General features: G+C 40.9%; 1 protein-coding gene across 1 annotated transcript; it reads left to right on the forward strand.

The window, feature by feature from the left end:
- The first annotated feature begins 2753 nt into the window (after nucleotides 1-2753).
- Nucleotides 2754-16511, forward strand: LOC140235678 (apoptosis inhibitor 5-like). Its single transcript, XM_072315698.1, has 12 exons — nucleotides 2754-2912; nucleotides 5709-5870; nucleotides 6426-6591; nucleotides 7000-7151; nucleotides 8159-8299; nucleotides 9005-9070; nucleotides 10234-10479; nucleotides 11426-11610; nucleotides 12082-12232; nucleotides 12889-12983; nucleotides 14663-14859; nucleotides 16384-16511. The coding sequence occupies exons 1-12, from the start codon at nucleotides 2844-2846 to the stop codon at nucleotides 16458-16460; spliced, it is 1707 nt and encodes a 568-aa protein (XP_072171799.1). The 5' UTR covers nucleotides 2754-2843; the 3' UTR covers nucleotides 16461-16511.
- The last annotated feature ends 520 nt before the right edge of the window (nucleotides 16512-17031 follow it).

Genomic DNA, 17031 nt, shown 5'->3' on the forward strand with positions numbered 1-17031 from the left:
GTGTGCGTGTGTGTGTGCGTGTGTGTGTGTGTGTGTGTGAATATTCACACATCGAAGAGTTTCATCGCAAGACGTGGGATCCATTAGGGCCTATGGTCCATCAGAGACAGCCCGCATTAAAAGCATCCAGATTTTAAAGAAAAATAATAAGAAAATCTTTAATATTTTTATCATAACTTTGAATACAGGGAGAAGTGGGACAGTGATGCTGTCCCAGTTCACCACAGCACCCCAACAAATTCAAAATGTCGGCTAACATCACAATTTAGCTAATTTTTTCAAAATCTTTTAATGCAAATTATTGCAGTCATAAGGCCTACATATAGCATGCTGAGTGCCTGCTGAAGCCGTACGATGAATTCAGAAAGTACTTCACAGTGAATGCAAAAAAAAAAAAAAAAACTAGATATATCGCTACGGCGACTGATATGCCTCCGCCATAATGCATGGTTCTCCTAATAGGTCTATAGTACAATGTCTTGACAATGTGTGATGACAGTTTCACACAATTGGCAAAATATTAAAATGACAGGTTTGCCACAAATGTGCTGAATGTTCACTTTCCTAGAACTAGGTTCAATTGGATGTATGATTAAAATGTCAGAGTTCAGGTATTTGGGGAACTGATGATTTTTACTTGACTTTTGACCCTTTTATAAGTTTATGCATTGAATAATTTTCAAGGTATTGAGAAAAAGTATAATTTCAGTATCAAATGGGAAAATAGCATTATCTAAACCTGGCCTTTGACCTTTGACCTCACAGTTCCAAAGAGAATCACTGTTAGGTTTAACATGCATAAATATGTAAGTTTCATGTTGATACCTTGAGTTACTTTTGAGATATGGAGGAAAAAGTGAAATTCAGCACTTTCACTTGACTTTTGACCTTTTGACCTTTGACCTTTTGGCAAGAAACTTCCCACAGAATATATATTGGGTAATACATGCATACATCAAATTAAAAAAAAACAAACCTTCGGGCATTGCATAAATATAAGGAAGGTAGTGATATTTCGAGGAGTTGACCTTGACATTTGACCCCCTGACCTTTGACCCATGACCCCAACTTCCCTAGATAATCACTGCCCATCGGTACAAGCATATATACTAAGTTCCATGAAGATACCTTTTTTTTGTTTGTTTTTTATTGTTCCATATTCCACATTTCAAGAAATACATAGAACATAAACATCACAATACAAAAGCCTGGATGAATTGTCAAGTACAGCTTATAAGACGATAAAACATGTGAAATATGAGGAATCTACATAGAAGCATTGCTTGTAGGGTGTAGATTCCCAGATGCGGATGTGAGATTATTTCTTACTTGGTATATGTAATTAAAGGAATATGTAATTAAAGGAACCTTGAACCATTTGCGAGATAATATGGAGAAAAACATGAAATTTCAAATTTTTTTTCACAAAATAACCTGTGACCTTTGACCTTTGACCCTGTGACCCTAAAATCCACACAAAGTATTATCCCCCAAGGATATACCCTCATACCAAGTTTGATGTAAAACCACCACACGGTTCTTGAGATATCGACAAAAACAAAACGGGACGGACGGACGTACGGACGTATACGGACGGACGACCCGAAAACATAATGCCTCCGGCCACTTCGTTGCGGAGGCATAAAAAAAAAAAAAAAAAAAAAAAAACTATACAAGTGTCAGAAAAAATAATTCAGAATTAAACTTTCCCGCAGAGCTGTTGCAGAGCAGTTACCATATATGCTTGTATTCTGATGTCAAATGCCTAACAGGTGATAAGACTTGAAGGCTGATTAGTTCATTTTGTTTTTTTCTTTGAGGTATGAGAGGTGTCCCACTTCTCCCGCGTCCCAGTTCACCCCACTCTCCCCTAATTATTTTGTGATTATTCATGCCGGGATTCTCAGAATATTTTCGTTGCACTCTGAGTAGTCATCCTGAAGCCTATTTTTTTTTTCATTATATTAAATTTATGTTAAAGAGATGGTACAGCTAGGCATGGTTAAGATGCGATTCAGATTTTTTTTTCTTTTACTGCAATATAACTAGAAACTAGCCTACTCATATAACATCAAAGAGCATTGAATTCTGAGAGGAATTATTTGATGAATTTCTTATTTGTTCACCTCTACACGCAGGCACTTGTTTTTTTTTAATTTGCTTGAGTGTGTTTCAATATAGTTACCATCCTGTTTCAAAAATACCTGTTAGCTTCGTTAGCGGTAAATACTATTTTTGCTCATTAAGTTTGTTGTTGTTTTTTTTTTTTTGGTCTTTTTGAGGGACCTTATTAATCAAGCCATACTTCCCAAAGGCCTTTCCTTGTCTTTTATTGTACTATTAAACATTTACCTCTGATTGATATACTTATGTGCAATGTAGAAAGGAACGTAAACAAAGTTCAAGTTCAATCATTTAATAGTCTCGTCGGAAGTCGCCTCTGATAGGAGTTGTCTTCTTGGAATGGTGGCAGCCCGAGCCATTTTTCCTTTTTAATCTTTCGAGACCCGTGGTTTCCTACAAATAGAATTAATATTCTACTTTGTTTCTGCAACTTTTTTTTTTTCAGGAAAAATACAATTACATTGTATAGGACCTAGGCCCTAAAATAGGTACATTGTACTGTTTGTAGTCGTTATGTACTCAGTACAATGTAGTCGTAATTGATATAAAATCTTCAACGTCGATGGCGCTGTTTGCATTTTGCAGAAGGAGAGATCCGACCGAGCGAGAGAGAGAGAAAAGAGAAGAGTCGTGTTGGCGTGTGCTGCATCTTGTCTAATTTGACTCAGAACTGATAGCAACTATCAACATTTATAGCAATTAGCTTCACATTTTTCGCCATGGCAACAGTGGAACAGCTGTACAAGGACTATGAAATCCTAGCAGAGGCTGGAGAAAATGCTAACCAGGTACAGATTTGTTTCATTTTATCAAAGTTTTTTCGTCTTCACGCCGCTCCATGGCTGAAACTCCAGAGTAAGCCACAGTCACGATCGCGTAGTAAGCCTATGAGGTATTTCTTAAAGGGTTTACCCGGTCAATCGCCAGTATTCACTGGCATTGCCTTGCGTGCGTGCAGTGGCCACTGCACTGGCAGAGTAGGTCCGTCCAGGCATAGGCCCTACCACCCTTTGTGATATGATGTTACTTAAGTAGGACCTACCCACCGCCACCTTAGCAAAATGGTACCAATGTTCTTTCGTATCCATGTAACTGGTTAGATAACTCGAATTCCACTCAACCAACAAATTGCACCAAAATTGGTGCTAGTGGTGTACTTTCGCACCTGATTGTCAAATCATGATCTCCTAACATCATGCACAAACTCACACTGGCCTTGACAGTTATTGACCTTGAGTCAGTAACCTAAAACAGGCAAGCCTACTTGCATCTGGATCTGAGTCTCCAAAGTCGAATAGACGTTAATGCACTTGTCAATGTAATGACGCACCCCACTACCCCCGGACATGGGTGCGTCATGGTCATTTTTTGACTGACCACACGGGGTTTTTGACGGACACCACAGTCACTTTTTTGACGGACAAAACGCTGCAAGTGACGAACACCACAGTCAATTTTTTGACGGACAACACGTTGAAAGTGACGCACACCTCGGTCACTTTTTTGACGGACATCCTCGGTACATTTGACGCACCCCCGCAAATACTGAAACGATTTTTGCATACGTTTTATTCAAGCAATTTCATTTTCTTTTGGTTCGTAAACATAATTTGAAAAAGTTTCGGCAAGTTTCCCTTACCATGGCCCTGTAAGCACCGTACCGTCATTCACCGTACATCACGCTGCTGCTACGATATTCGGTACAGTAATATGTATTCTGTGCATGCAATCCATACATGACAATCACGTGTGTGCAGATTCGCTGTGTGTGCGCGGCCATTGCTAGTCCGGTGGATGCATACTGCTGCAGCGCAGGTACACACCACGCCACGGCATTCCCGCGAGTCGAGTAACTACATACAGCCCAGTCGCTGTAACTGTACGTAGAGATTCGCACAGCTAACAGCGTTGAACTAAGTTGTTACATTGCTGAACAGTCCCTGGTTTGAGATTGAGTATGCATGATTTCATGGGTTTGTTGGAGGGAAAATGTAAGGAGAAAGGGTGGCTTTTAAATTATTTGCTTGCCAGATTCTGGCAAGCATTTTTCCCTCTTATTCCAAAACACTTCCCGACTTTGATTTTCACTTGCCGCGGGAAAGCGCTCACTGTAATTTCACTCGCGGTACGTGTATCCGGTAGCGTGCAAAAAATGCGTGTTATTTTCCATAGCCAAGTGACGTACCATGACGCACCCCTCGGTCAAAATTTTGACCGACAACGATGGGATTTTGACGCACCCCTCGGTCAAAAATTTGACGGACAAAGCTGGTAAAATGACGAACACCTGGGTCACAAATTTGACGGACCAAACGAGGAAATGACGCACCCATGTCCGGGGGTAGTGGGGTGAGTCATTACATTGACAAGTGCATAAGTTTTAACACCTTTAATATTTACAAGTGTACTGTCAGAAAATCCGAAAATCTCGATCTCTTTCTCTTGAAATCAGTGCTGACCGTACGCGTACACAAGCGCAAGCAAAGTACGAATACATTCAGCGCATGTTAAGGCAGGGTCGATCATTTTGTCTGAATGTAGCGACATACAACGTGTAGGGACTTTTTCTATCTGTGCTGTGGTGTTTTTGAAAAGCTTAAATTTGTTTTTCTCGGCCAATTCTAGCGTTAGCGGTTGGCGGTTGAGCGCATGCACGAATGTGTGCTGCACCACATGACTTTCTCTAACGTTACTTTCATTTTACTTAGGCTAGAAAGTCCATCTCACTCAAATTCTCAGGTAGAAGTCTAGACTCTGCTCTATCTCTAGGTCTATACCTAAATTTCCCTTTCCTTCCTATCAATCATTTCTTTGTGGTTTTCCTCTTGTCTAACTTTTTTCAATTTCATATTTAACTGTACTTTCTAGATTGTTCTTTGTTTTCTTCATGGGTTGTTTTTCCCTCCAACTGCAAGGGTTTTGCCTTTTCTATCCTCTCCAATATCTTTTTCTTGTCATTGTAATGAATCCTATTCTTCATTTCCTTTTCAGCCTGCAGACCTTTATAATTCTTTCCTTCCTTCCCAAATCATCTCTGCTTTTAGTCCAGTTTTGATTCATCTCTCATTGTGATTCTATTATTCTGCCTAGTGCTTTTCTGTTTTCAATCTACATCTATGCTGTTTCTCTTTGCTTTCCTCATTTCTTTGAACAAACATATCCATCTCTTCCTTATGCTTTCCTTTATAATGCTAGTTTCTCTTTTTTCCCTTCCATTATCTTTTAGTAAACTCTCTATTTTGTAAACCTTTTATTTCATTTTTTTTCATTTTTTTTTAAATATCTTTCTTTCATTTCCTTTTCTCCCTTTTCCTAGCCTTTTTTAAAAGCTTTTTATTCCGTCGGCTCCCATTCGCGAAAATTTCATGCCCCGAAAATATCATGCTTTACAGTAGCTATACCACAGATCACCCATAGGACCTACATTGTCTTTAGAGCATCTCGTGGTATATGTTAGCAGGTTGCTTAAATACTGGATATGGAATATGGTGAAATCACTTGTTGTCAACCACATCCATCACATTCTAATGAGACGTAGGGTCTAATTTTGCTTCCATTGTATTTGGCGCTCCACTCACATACAGCATGAGAAGGAGTACAAGTCCATCCTGAGTGCAGTGGGAGCAGATGCACCCCAGAAGCAGCTGGCTGCTCAGTTCATCCCCAAGTTCTTCAAGCACTTCCCCAGCATGGCAGAGCAGGCCATCAATGCCCAGCTGGATCTCTGTGAAGATGATGTCTCGATGGTGGGTTTTACAATAATTTGTAGTTTCTAGCATTCCCACAGTTAAAGGGTACATTTTAAGGATGTTGGGTTATTTTCTGATTCTAATGTCCATCACCCCAAATACAATGTAATCAGAACACTTATAATGAGAGATAAATTTGCCACCAGATTGCCCCAAAGAAGCAGTCTCATAGGATTTTTGCCAAAATGAACATTTTTCAGTGTAACATACGAAATACTGGACAGAAATCTATTTGATGATATATGAAGGTCAAATAATGAATGCTCATTGAAAATTTGCTATTTTTCAACTGAATGGCCAAATATTAATTACAAAAGATAATATTAAACAGCACTTAAATTATATTAAACGCTGTTTTATATCATTTGTGGACCTAGTGCATAACGTATGTAACATGGACAGACAAAGCTGTTGCATTCATGTGATTACCCGGATACTACCCAGATATTGTTGTCATAGCTCTAGTTAGAAAGATTCTGTTAAAATGGGGCTTAAGTCTCTAAAATCTTGAGTGAGCAGTAAACAGCCTTTTACCCCTGCATGTTGCGACAGATTCGGAGACAAGCCATCAAAGAGCTACCCAATCTCTGTCGTGACTCCGCCGACCACCTGCTACGCATCGCCGACGTCCTGACGCAGCTGCTGCAGTCGGACGACCTCCCAGAGCTAAACATCGTCAGAACAGCCCTCATGTCACTGTACAACTTAGACGCCAAAGGTACTTTACATTTTAGGGGTAGGGTGGTTTGTATGATGGGGTGCTACAGACCTCACTTGCCCGTTTGCCCAGGGCGACTAAAACTCACAGGGAAAGTGCCATTGCGTGTTCAAAGTTTGCAAACCTGGCCTAAATGCCCATTTACGGCATGCAGGAGAAATATCTAGTGTAAAAGCCTGTATTTTTTTTTCAAAATCTTTTTGTATTTGTTTCAGTTTGTTATTTGTTTCTATGTTTGCTTGTTTTTTGCATTTTGGTTGAAAGTAATGTTCTGATTCAGCAACAAGTGTGGTTGCAAATGATATTATTCTAACTGGCTTGATATGTTCACAAATTACCAGCTTATGTGATTGTTGCCTTCGTCATATGTGTCAATTTGTATCACTCTTTTGCTTATACCTATGCCAGGCACCCTTGGGGGAATCTTCAACCAGATCCTGTCAGGAGAAGACAAAGTCAGAGACAGGGCCATCAAGTTCCTCGGCAACAAGATTCAAGGGTTGCCAGCGGAGCGCATCCCCAAGGAAGTGGAAGACTTCCTGGTCGAGAAATCGAAAGAGGTTAGTGTTTGATATTTTCTCACACATGGCTTTCCATACACTATATTCCACACATCACAAGTGGTTTCCCATACTTTATCTCGCATGCTTTGTATAGCATGCAGTGACCAGTACGTCTCACTCTACATAATGAACTTGAAGCGAATAGTACATATTTAACTGTGGGTGTCTTGATTGTAGTCTTCATTCGCAAACCCAACAATAAAGTGACCAGAAGAAAAGACTACAGTTATCGTCATTCATGCAATGGAAACGTTCAATCTGCCTAGATGCCACATACCGACTTGTCCGTTAGCTCTGGGCAAGCAAATCTCGCTGCTTGACAAATAACATGATTGGGCAAGTGTTTGATTCATTTTGGCAAGTGAGTGAAATCTCTTTTTGTAATGCCTTGCCCCAGATAACCCTTCCACCAGTAGATACTGTGGTTGACTCATTGTAGTCAAGTGTATGTTTTACAGAGTTACCAGATAATTCACATGTTTTGAGAGAATATATCACCAACAGGGGAAGAATTATAGACAGTTATCAATTATATAAGGAGGTTATTAGAGGTTACATGTATTATCATTGGGGACTTGAAATCCATTTCATTATCTTGTACATGTAAGGCTCGGCTGCAGTGTAACATTATACATTGTATGCTTGATGCGATGGGTATCTTGGAGGAATAGCGTAAACTGCTGTTTGAACAAGGAAATTCATTGATTGTGAAAGAAAGGAAGAACCAGACAGCTCCAGATTCTCTGTGTACCGTGTTCATCTTTGATAAATTGCTCTTCAACTTGAGTACCATCGTCCATTATGTTTATATGTAACTTTTATTGTGAAACAAGCTGCAGAGGACGGGGGGAAAATTGCAAATTATGACTCCTTGCAGAGCTACATGGTAACCATCAATACACCAACACTTCAGATGAAAGTAGAGGTTTCTTGTTCGAGCTGAGAATTGCCCCTGTGATCCTGGCATTGTGCTGCATGCTGTTGTTGTCGCCTTCTTTTCCCAGGTCCTGGCAGATGTGACCGGTGAAGAGTTTGTCCTCTTCATGAAGCTGCTGACCGGACTGACCAGTATGCAGACCCTCCAGGGACGGAAGCAGCTTCTCGAGCTGGTCACAGAACAGGCTGACCTGGCTTCAGAATTCCAGGTGTGAACATCATCATTGCTGTATTAACCATGATGATGATCATCATCATTAACATCACAATACTCACTGTTTTCTTTGTCAATATTGCCATCATCATCATCATCATCATCATTATCGAAATCATGAATGGCGTGATGATCATCATCATGAATATCACACGTATCACCATTGCCTTCATCAATATCAATATCGCCTCAATCGCCTCAATCATGTATCACCGCAATACTCACTATTTGTGTCAATATCGTCATCATCATCATCATCATCATTATCATCATCATTATCATCGTCATCATTATCATGGTTGGAGTGATGATGATGATTATCATGAATATTACACTGCTCACCATCACCTTCATCAATATCATCATCATGCTCATGATCATAATTACTTGTGATCTTGATATCATCATCAGATTCATGTTCTTTGCAATCTTCCTTGACATCACAATCATTTTCATCATCATTGCCCCCACTATTATTATCATGATTATCATCATGATTATGGGGGTTTCCAACAACCACTGTCATTTACTACTCTGTTGATTTTTTTGTTTTTTTTTGTAAATTAAAAAAGAAAAATCTGCCTTGCATTTGCTTTAATGAATAGCACAAAGTTATATTTGCTCAGATGAAAAGTGAAAAGCTGTATTGCAGTAGCGGAACATGAAAATTTGACTGCATCAATTTTTCTTTCATCCACAGCATTCTGACCCAGACTGTGTTGACAGACTAATGCAGTGTGTACGGCAAGCCATGCCCTTCTTCTCGGTAAGCACTTCGATTTTGAGCTCATCCAAATGCGAGGGTTTTTTTTTTTTGCCTGCACCCGAATGGTGCGGGAGGCATTATTTTGTCATAAGAATATAACCTGGAGCGACATTGATTTAGATTTAAACAGAACTTCAAGAGCCAGTGTGAATTTGAGGCAATGTCTTCTGAAATAGAAAAATGTGGGTTTTTTTTTTGTGCTTGTGTGCTTTGTTACTGGTTTAGTGATGGGGTATGATGTGTGTGTTTGTGTGTTTGACCGTCTTGCAGGTCTGCATGTAAACACTCCACTGTAACATCTATGCACTGATTAAAGTTGATACACTGTATAGAAAAACGAGAGACATCAGACACTCCGGGCATACATTGTAGAAGGGATGTTTTATTAGAGGCCCTGCACCGAGGCGAGTTGTCGGAGCAAGTAGCTCATGATGAAATTGTAACACACTCTGCATATTCACACAAAGAGCAGTCGGTATTTATACATGTAGAACAGCAGAGAGGGACTCGCCTCTCTGGTATCAGGCAGGAAAACAGGGGGTCTCAGAGGTTACAAAGCAGTGGTCAGTGTTGACAAGCGATTACCTTGTTTTGAGGTTATCAATGGGCAGCCTTATTTATGTACATTACAGCGGCAGCCTAAGAAGACGAGTGGACGTCGGGTGGTGTCCGTTGACAAACCACAGGAGAGAATTAATACTAAGAATTTGTACGTGCTGTCAGACACTCTGGCGAGCAGAGGCTCGCAAATCATCATTAGAGAGTTTGCTGAGATAATACAGGATAGAGAAAGTGATTGTTTGAGGAGAACCAGCAGAGAGGAATGACCCACAGAGAGAGGAGGAGAGAGAGAGTGGGAAAGACGGAGAGATCGGAGCGGAGAGAAGGAGATTGTGGAGGAGAGAGAAGCAGAGAAAGTTGAGCTGCTACACTGGTTTGTTTCCCTTCTCTGCTTTGTAGAGTACAAATAGCTTGGTTGATATTATGATATTATGCAAGGTCACTCACACTCTACCGAAGTTGTATTGTGGGTGAAGTTGCCAAATTAGTGCTGCTTTGTGTTTGCATATAATGCATCTAGAATGAGAAGTACATTCATTGTTCTTTTGAACTGAGCAGCCTGTCCTTCACTTTCATCTATTTCACTTGTGTGTGTCCTGCAGAAAAACGTTCCCTCCACACAGTTCGTGTCCTACATCTGCGAGCACGTCCTGCCAAACTTCAGCCAGCTCGTCTCACAGCCGGAGGCGGAGGGTGAGAAGGAGGGGGAGGAGAAGGGGGACAAGGAGAAAGACACGGAGAAGGACAGCACCAAGCTTGAGATGCTGAAGCTGGTGGCGGAGATGGCGCCAAACTGCGGCGACCTGCCCGCCGAGCCCCACCTGGAGCGCCTTTTCAACGTTCTGGTGGTGAGTGAAGCAGTCAAAAAGCGTTCTGCAGCCGAGACATGGAGACTAAAGCCGCACACTGTACGACTCATGACTACAAGACCATGACACCAGAGGGGGTGTTTCATAAAGCTGTTCGTAAAGTTATGAACAACTTACAGGCGACTGGTGATCAGATTGGATGTGCTATACTTATGATAATTTCAATAATTCAGCACAAGAAATGATCTCCAGTCGCTCGTAAGTTGTTCGTAACTTTACAAACAGCTTTATGAAGCACCCCCCCCCCCCCCAGGTCATATGACCTGGCAACGCACACTGTACGATAAGACTACACAACTAGGTTTACGACCGTTCTGACTTCTGTACATTTTACCAATGTTTACTAAGTATGGAAGCGTACGCAGAGCACATTGTGTGCGCTTCTATGCTCTTTGCACAATACTGTATCATGATTGGCTGAAAGCCCATGACCAGTTGTGGAAATTCAACATGTCAAATCTCTACGACTGGCACTAAGACCCAGTCGTACGACTGGAAACTGACAAGGCTTGTGATGTCACACTTCTGGTCTTCAGGTCGTACGACTGGTCTGATCATATAGTGTGCGGCGGGCTTTATATGCTGTAAAACCATAAACATTCGTGGCATTAAATGTCTGCGAATTTGAGCCGACAGCCTTTCATAGCAGCATGAAACTTTTGTGAATTGCCACGTGCACTCAATGTATTGTGTATACAAGAACTTTCACATGTATTTCACTTTTGCATATCTCGGCTACATGAATGCGCTTCAAAGAGTCACGTATGCAAACATTTGTGCTTTTACAGTATTTGTCACTCACTCGTCGGTTGAGAATGATAAGGGCTTAAGTTGCCGCTAAACCCATAGTGTTCAAGACCACTTAACGCCCTTCTCATTCTCAACAGACGCACTGTAAATTTTCCTCCATGCCCTACCCCTGCAGGACTACATGCCCCTGCCTCCTGCTGAGGGTGAGGAGAATGAGAACAGTGAGACCCCTGAGGGCCCCCAGCTCCAGTTCTCCTATGTGGAGTGCCTGATGTTCGCCTTCCACCAGCTGGCCAGGAGGACACCGGAGTTCCTCACTGGGGAGGAGCACGCAGAGCGGCTGAAGGACTTCAGAATCAGGTTAGTGGATGGCTCAACGGATGATCAATTTGCTTGGAGCCCGTAAAACACAAAGTCTCTGAAGTCCCAAGTACAGTAAAAGCCATTAAGAAGGGGGATGGGAGTAGCGTGTTGCATAATGTGGTTATGAAACAGTGATTACATCATTTACTGGTCTTGATTTTGTTCTTGTGACGTCATTGCTTGGAGTACCGTTTATGCCAACTATGCTGTGGGGAGGAAATTTTATTAAAGTCTGATTGCAAAATTTAAAAAAGACTAACTAGGTTATCATGAGACATATATGTAGACAAGTTTACTAACAGGCTTGTTTTGTTAGCCTGATACTTCTTAATGTCAAATTCATGATGTGCTCTTTTGGGTGTTCTTACCATGACATCACAGTTTATCTATGTTGTTGAGTGTGAATTGCATCCATGTTGGTAAATGTGTGAAACACCTCCTCATTCAATGCCCCATGTATCAATGCAGGCTGCAGTACTTTGCCCGGGGCGTTCAGATGTACAAGCGCCAGCTGCGTCTGGCCCTCCAGGGGAAGTCTGGCGAAGAGCTGAAGACAGAGGAGAACAAACTGAAGGTCGTTGCCCTCAGGATCACATCCAACATTGACATTCTCACAAAGGTAATTCTCTCCCTCCCCTTCTTGCACAATTTCACTCAGTCTGACCAAGGTTGCAGATGTGTAAATTGATAACATTAACAACTGAAATGACAGAGAGTCCTGACTTTACCTCTTGCTCATATTCTTTTTCTTTTACCAGCAAACTTCCAATTTGAATGATGTAGGCATTCCAGACAATTTTCATAATTTCACATCATGTAGTACATAAATTGACAGTTCCATGTATAGATTCGTGGAATTTATCGTAGTCCTTGAGCAGAGAAACCAATAAACTGAAAATCTTGTACAAATTACACTGAACAGTGTTGATGACATCAGAGCCTCACATATTTCAGAAATGTAGCAGTGTAATTCCATTACAATACTGCATGCTCAACAAGTTCACCTGTGAAGAATCTATGCATGCCTTCTTCTTTTGTTCTGCTTCCTTGAGCCCCAAGTCATGCATTCTTACGGTGAGACTGCCATGTCATGATCCTTGTTCATTGCAATTTGTTATAAATTTTGAAAACACTCTTATTCCTCATCCTGATCACTATAAATTCTGAAACTCTGTACTCAGTATAACCAATTTATAATTGTTCAAATGTAAAAGTCTAAAAATCATCTGGATGTCTCCTTTATAACTGTCATATAATCCTGCCCTTCTCTCTTAGGACCTATTCCACAATCCGCCCTCATACAAGAGCACCATCATCTTGTCCTGGAGACCAGTCAACAAGCAGCCACCGCCATCTAAAGACCAGGCCGCGTGAGTTACTACAAACTGTCTGAATGATCTGTCTCCATTGACTAGCTTCATTATCATCCCTTTAAATGACAAGATACAATCTGTATTCATGCTCAAAGTGACATGCAACATATTGGAATACCTGTGGTGGCATACATATCACCAAGTACTTTTGGGGAGGGGGAGGAGAGGAGTGAGGGGTATGCTCTTACATTGCACTCAGGGACAATAATACAACAGTAGCAAAAATGGTATTTTTTATTTTTTTTATTTTTTTAAATTTTGAATGATTGTATAGTACCTTACCCATCCTAGTTCTTGAATACGATTGCAGTATGCAGTAAATATAATCCCATGTGGATGTTTCTGTGTCACTCACATTTGCAACTACTTCTGTACAGGCAGAATGCGAGAGATATTTTGATATCTTGTGACTTCATTTTGATATCTTACGACTTCATCTGGGAAAGTCAACACTTTCCCAGATGTAGAAAACTCATTATCTTATGGCATCTTCCAATTATGGCCAGGTGTCAAATCTCTCAAGTAGTCACTGGGGCGTGATTAACCGTGTTTTAGTTTGCACCTTAGATTTAACTTGGACTAATCTCACAAACTCTTTCAAGCCCCGAGGCCCACATCCATTACTTAGGCAAAAAAAAAAAAAATTGTTGCATTGGCGTAACATGAGATTTTCAAATAGGGTCGGTCGGGCGGATTTTTTTTGTTTTTTTGTTGTTGTTTTTTTGCTACCTGCATTTTACGTGTAAAACTCGTGCTCAGCTCAGTAAACAGTTACAACTGCTGCACTGAATGTGCTGTGTTCATCTATTCTACAAATCATTTATGAGGCCGATATTACTGGAATTATACCCCTTCACAGAATTTAAAGATGTTGAAATCCCTATCCTGAATGTTTTCACTTCATATTTTACTATTTTGACTTAGATAAGATAGATGCAAATTGACCCATATGTACGATCTTTTCATCGCACACGGCGATCTCTATTACAGTCCCACATATACAGATTCGTGTAAGTTCTCCACACAAGAAACCTATGGCAAAACTGTGCACAATACATCGCAGTCTGAATGCTACGTATACACTGAATAAATCTTGTTAGAGTACATGTCCGTGTTGGAAACAGATGACGTACTGATCAAGGAAGGCCTATGCGAGGCGCTAGATCTCTCCCTCGTACATCCGATATCCCCAGAGCCGTTTCCACTTCCGGGTTTGTGCGATCGCGATTGCAATCAACAAGATATTTGATATCGATAGCAAAAAAAAATAATAAAAAAACATGGGGTCGGCGGAATTTTTAGGGTCGGGCGGGTTACGCCAATGCAACAATTTTTTTTTTTTTTTGCCTTACGAGAGCCCACCGCAAAGGTGCGAGTTTAATGTAGGAGGTTTTTTGCACAGTGCGGGAGAAGAAGAGAAGAAGAAAATAAGGAAAGGAAGAGGAGGTTCATATATTGCATTGACTATAATTTGCTTTTGTAGTTTTACTTACTTTTTGTCATTTCTTCGCTGTCTATTGCTGTCTCTCTCTCTCTCTCTCTCTCTCTCTGTCTATCTCTACCCCTTCTTCTCCATATCTTTTTTTCTGCTTCTTTCTCTCTTAACCTGTCTTTGTTTGTTTGTTTGTTGTTGTTTTTTTGTCTCTATCTCTCTGTCTTTGTCTCTTGGTGTACAGTCAAAAGAGGGGCAACATCACACCCATCACATTCTCAGACGGGTCCCCTCCAGCCAAGAAGAACCAGAACAGGGGCGGTGGCGGCGGGGGCCAGAAGAGGGGGAACAGGACCATGTACACCCCTCCCGGCGGCAAGTACAGCCAGAAGGCTGGTAGTGCGCCCTCTGGTGGCGAGGCAAACTATGGCAATGCGTACGGTGAGTAAAGCAGAATTTCAGTAGGAATTACAGTGGATGTGTGAGAGCGCACATTTGAGCACCTTGCAAAGACCAGATTTTTTTTTTTTTCAAATTTATTTATAGTATGGCAAGGTGTAGTCTCCAAATCATACAGGAAAAAGGTATAATCCTGCTTTAAAAAAAAAAAGAAGAAAGAGATAAGATAGAGTTTGTTATTCCTTACTTGCAGCTGATAAACATTGTAATTTTTGTGTTACATGACAGAATGCAAGATATTAGCACTTTAATCAGTCAACACTTCATAATTCATGAAAATAAGAACAGCAGGAACTGCTTAAAATGGCAGACTCCTCCATTTTTATGCCTCCGCCAACGAAGTGGCCGGAGGCATTATGTTTTCGGGTCGTCCGTCCGTCCGTCCCGTTTTGTTTTTGTCGATATCTCAAGAACCGTGTGGTGGTTTTGCATCAAACTTAGTATGAGGGTATATCCTTGGGGGATGATACTTTGTGTGGATTTTAGGGTCACAGGGTCAAAGGTCAAAGGTCACAGGTTATTTTGTGAAAAAAAAAAATTGAAATTTCATGTTTTTCTCCATATCTCGCAAATGGTTCAAGGTATCTTCATGGAACTTAGTATATATGCTTGTACCGATGGGCAGTGATTATCTAGGGAAGTTGGGGGTCATGGGTCAAAGGTCAGGGGTCAAAGGTCAAGGTCAACTCCTCAAAATATAACTACTTTCCTTACATTTATGCAATGCCTGAAGGATTTTTTTAAAACTTGATGTATGCATGTATAACCCAATATATATTCTGTGGGAAGTTTCTTGCCAAAAGGTCAAAGGTCAAAAGGTCAAAGGTCAAGTGAAAGTGCTAAATTGCACTTTTTCCTCCATATCTCAAAAATAACTCAAGGTATTGTCATGAAACTTACATATTTATGCATGTTCTACCTAACAGTGATTCTCTTTGGAACTGTGGGGTCAAAGGTCAAAGGCCAGGTTTCGATAATACTATTTTACCATTTGATACTGAAATTATACTTTTTCTCAATACCTTGAAAATTACTCAATGCATAAACTTGTAAAAGGGTCAAAAGTCAAGTGAAAATCATCAGTTCCCCCAAATACCTGCACTCTGACGTTTTAATCATTCATCCAATTGAACCTAGTTCTAGGAAAGTGAACATTCAGCACATTTGTGGCAAACCTGTCATTTTAATATTTTGCCAATTGTGTGAAACTGTCATCACACATTGTCAAGACATTGTACTATAGACCTATTAGGAGAACCATGTATTATGGCGGAGGCATACACCAGTCGCCGTAGCGACATTTCTAGTTTTTATATCTTTGATTTCACTGTATTAAAATACTTTAAAGGTTGTTATTGAATTTATAATGCACATTTCTGTTCAAAATACACTGCACGCGACCCGTAAATTATGTATGATTTTCATGGAAAAAATGCGGATATAAAATCAAACTGTGTCACTGAAACTGAAAGTTTTCCATTACTTTTCGTTATCTGTGGTGCGTAGGAGGCAATCAAAGGAACCAGAGGAATCGTGGGGGCTGGAATCGCAACAGGGGGCGTGGCAGGGGCAGGCGGTACTAAAGGAAAGCCACCGGTGCTGATAGTATGACTCTTTTTTTCTTTTTTTTTTTGCCCTACTGGGAGACGGCGCCCTCATTATCAGGGAGAGAGAGGACCAAGTTTGAACTGAACGGAGAGACTGCACCCCAGTATTGCCGTGGTTGTCACATGGACAAATTTGGACTCCTCAGTGCCACAGAAAGAAATAGAGATTGATAGAAGGAGAGTGAGAGAGAGAAAAGAGAAAGAATCACTGCCCTACTGTGGTAAACGGAAGAAAGTAACAATTTAGCTAATCCTGAAGTATTAATTTGGACCCACCATGTTGTACATGCATGCATAGTGTTCAACTGAAATGCTCATTGAAATGTGAGATGTGTGTGTCAGAGAAGTCTGTACTTTGTGCAGCATCCTAGCAACATATGTTTGACATACATTCATGAATGATACATTTATGCTTATTGTGAAGGGGGGGGGGGGGGGAAGAATAACATCGCGTTGTCACTTTCATCCTATGCCAGAGTAGGGCAGTGAATGCGGGTGGTGCAAAAGGGGGCAAGTACGGCCACCGGAGGGCCATTAGCGATGTGGC

Source organism: Diadema setosum, chromosome 12 (assembly GCF_964275005.1).
Source record: "Diadema setosum chromosome 12, eeDiaSeto1, whole genome shotgun sequence".
NCBI lineage: Eukaryota > Metazoa > Echinodermata > Echinoidea > Diadematoida > Diadematidae > Diadema > Diadema setosum.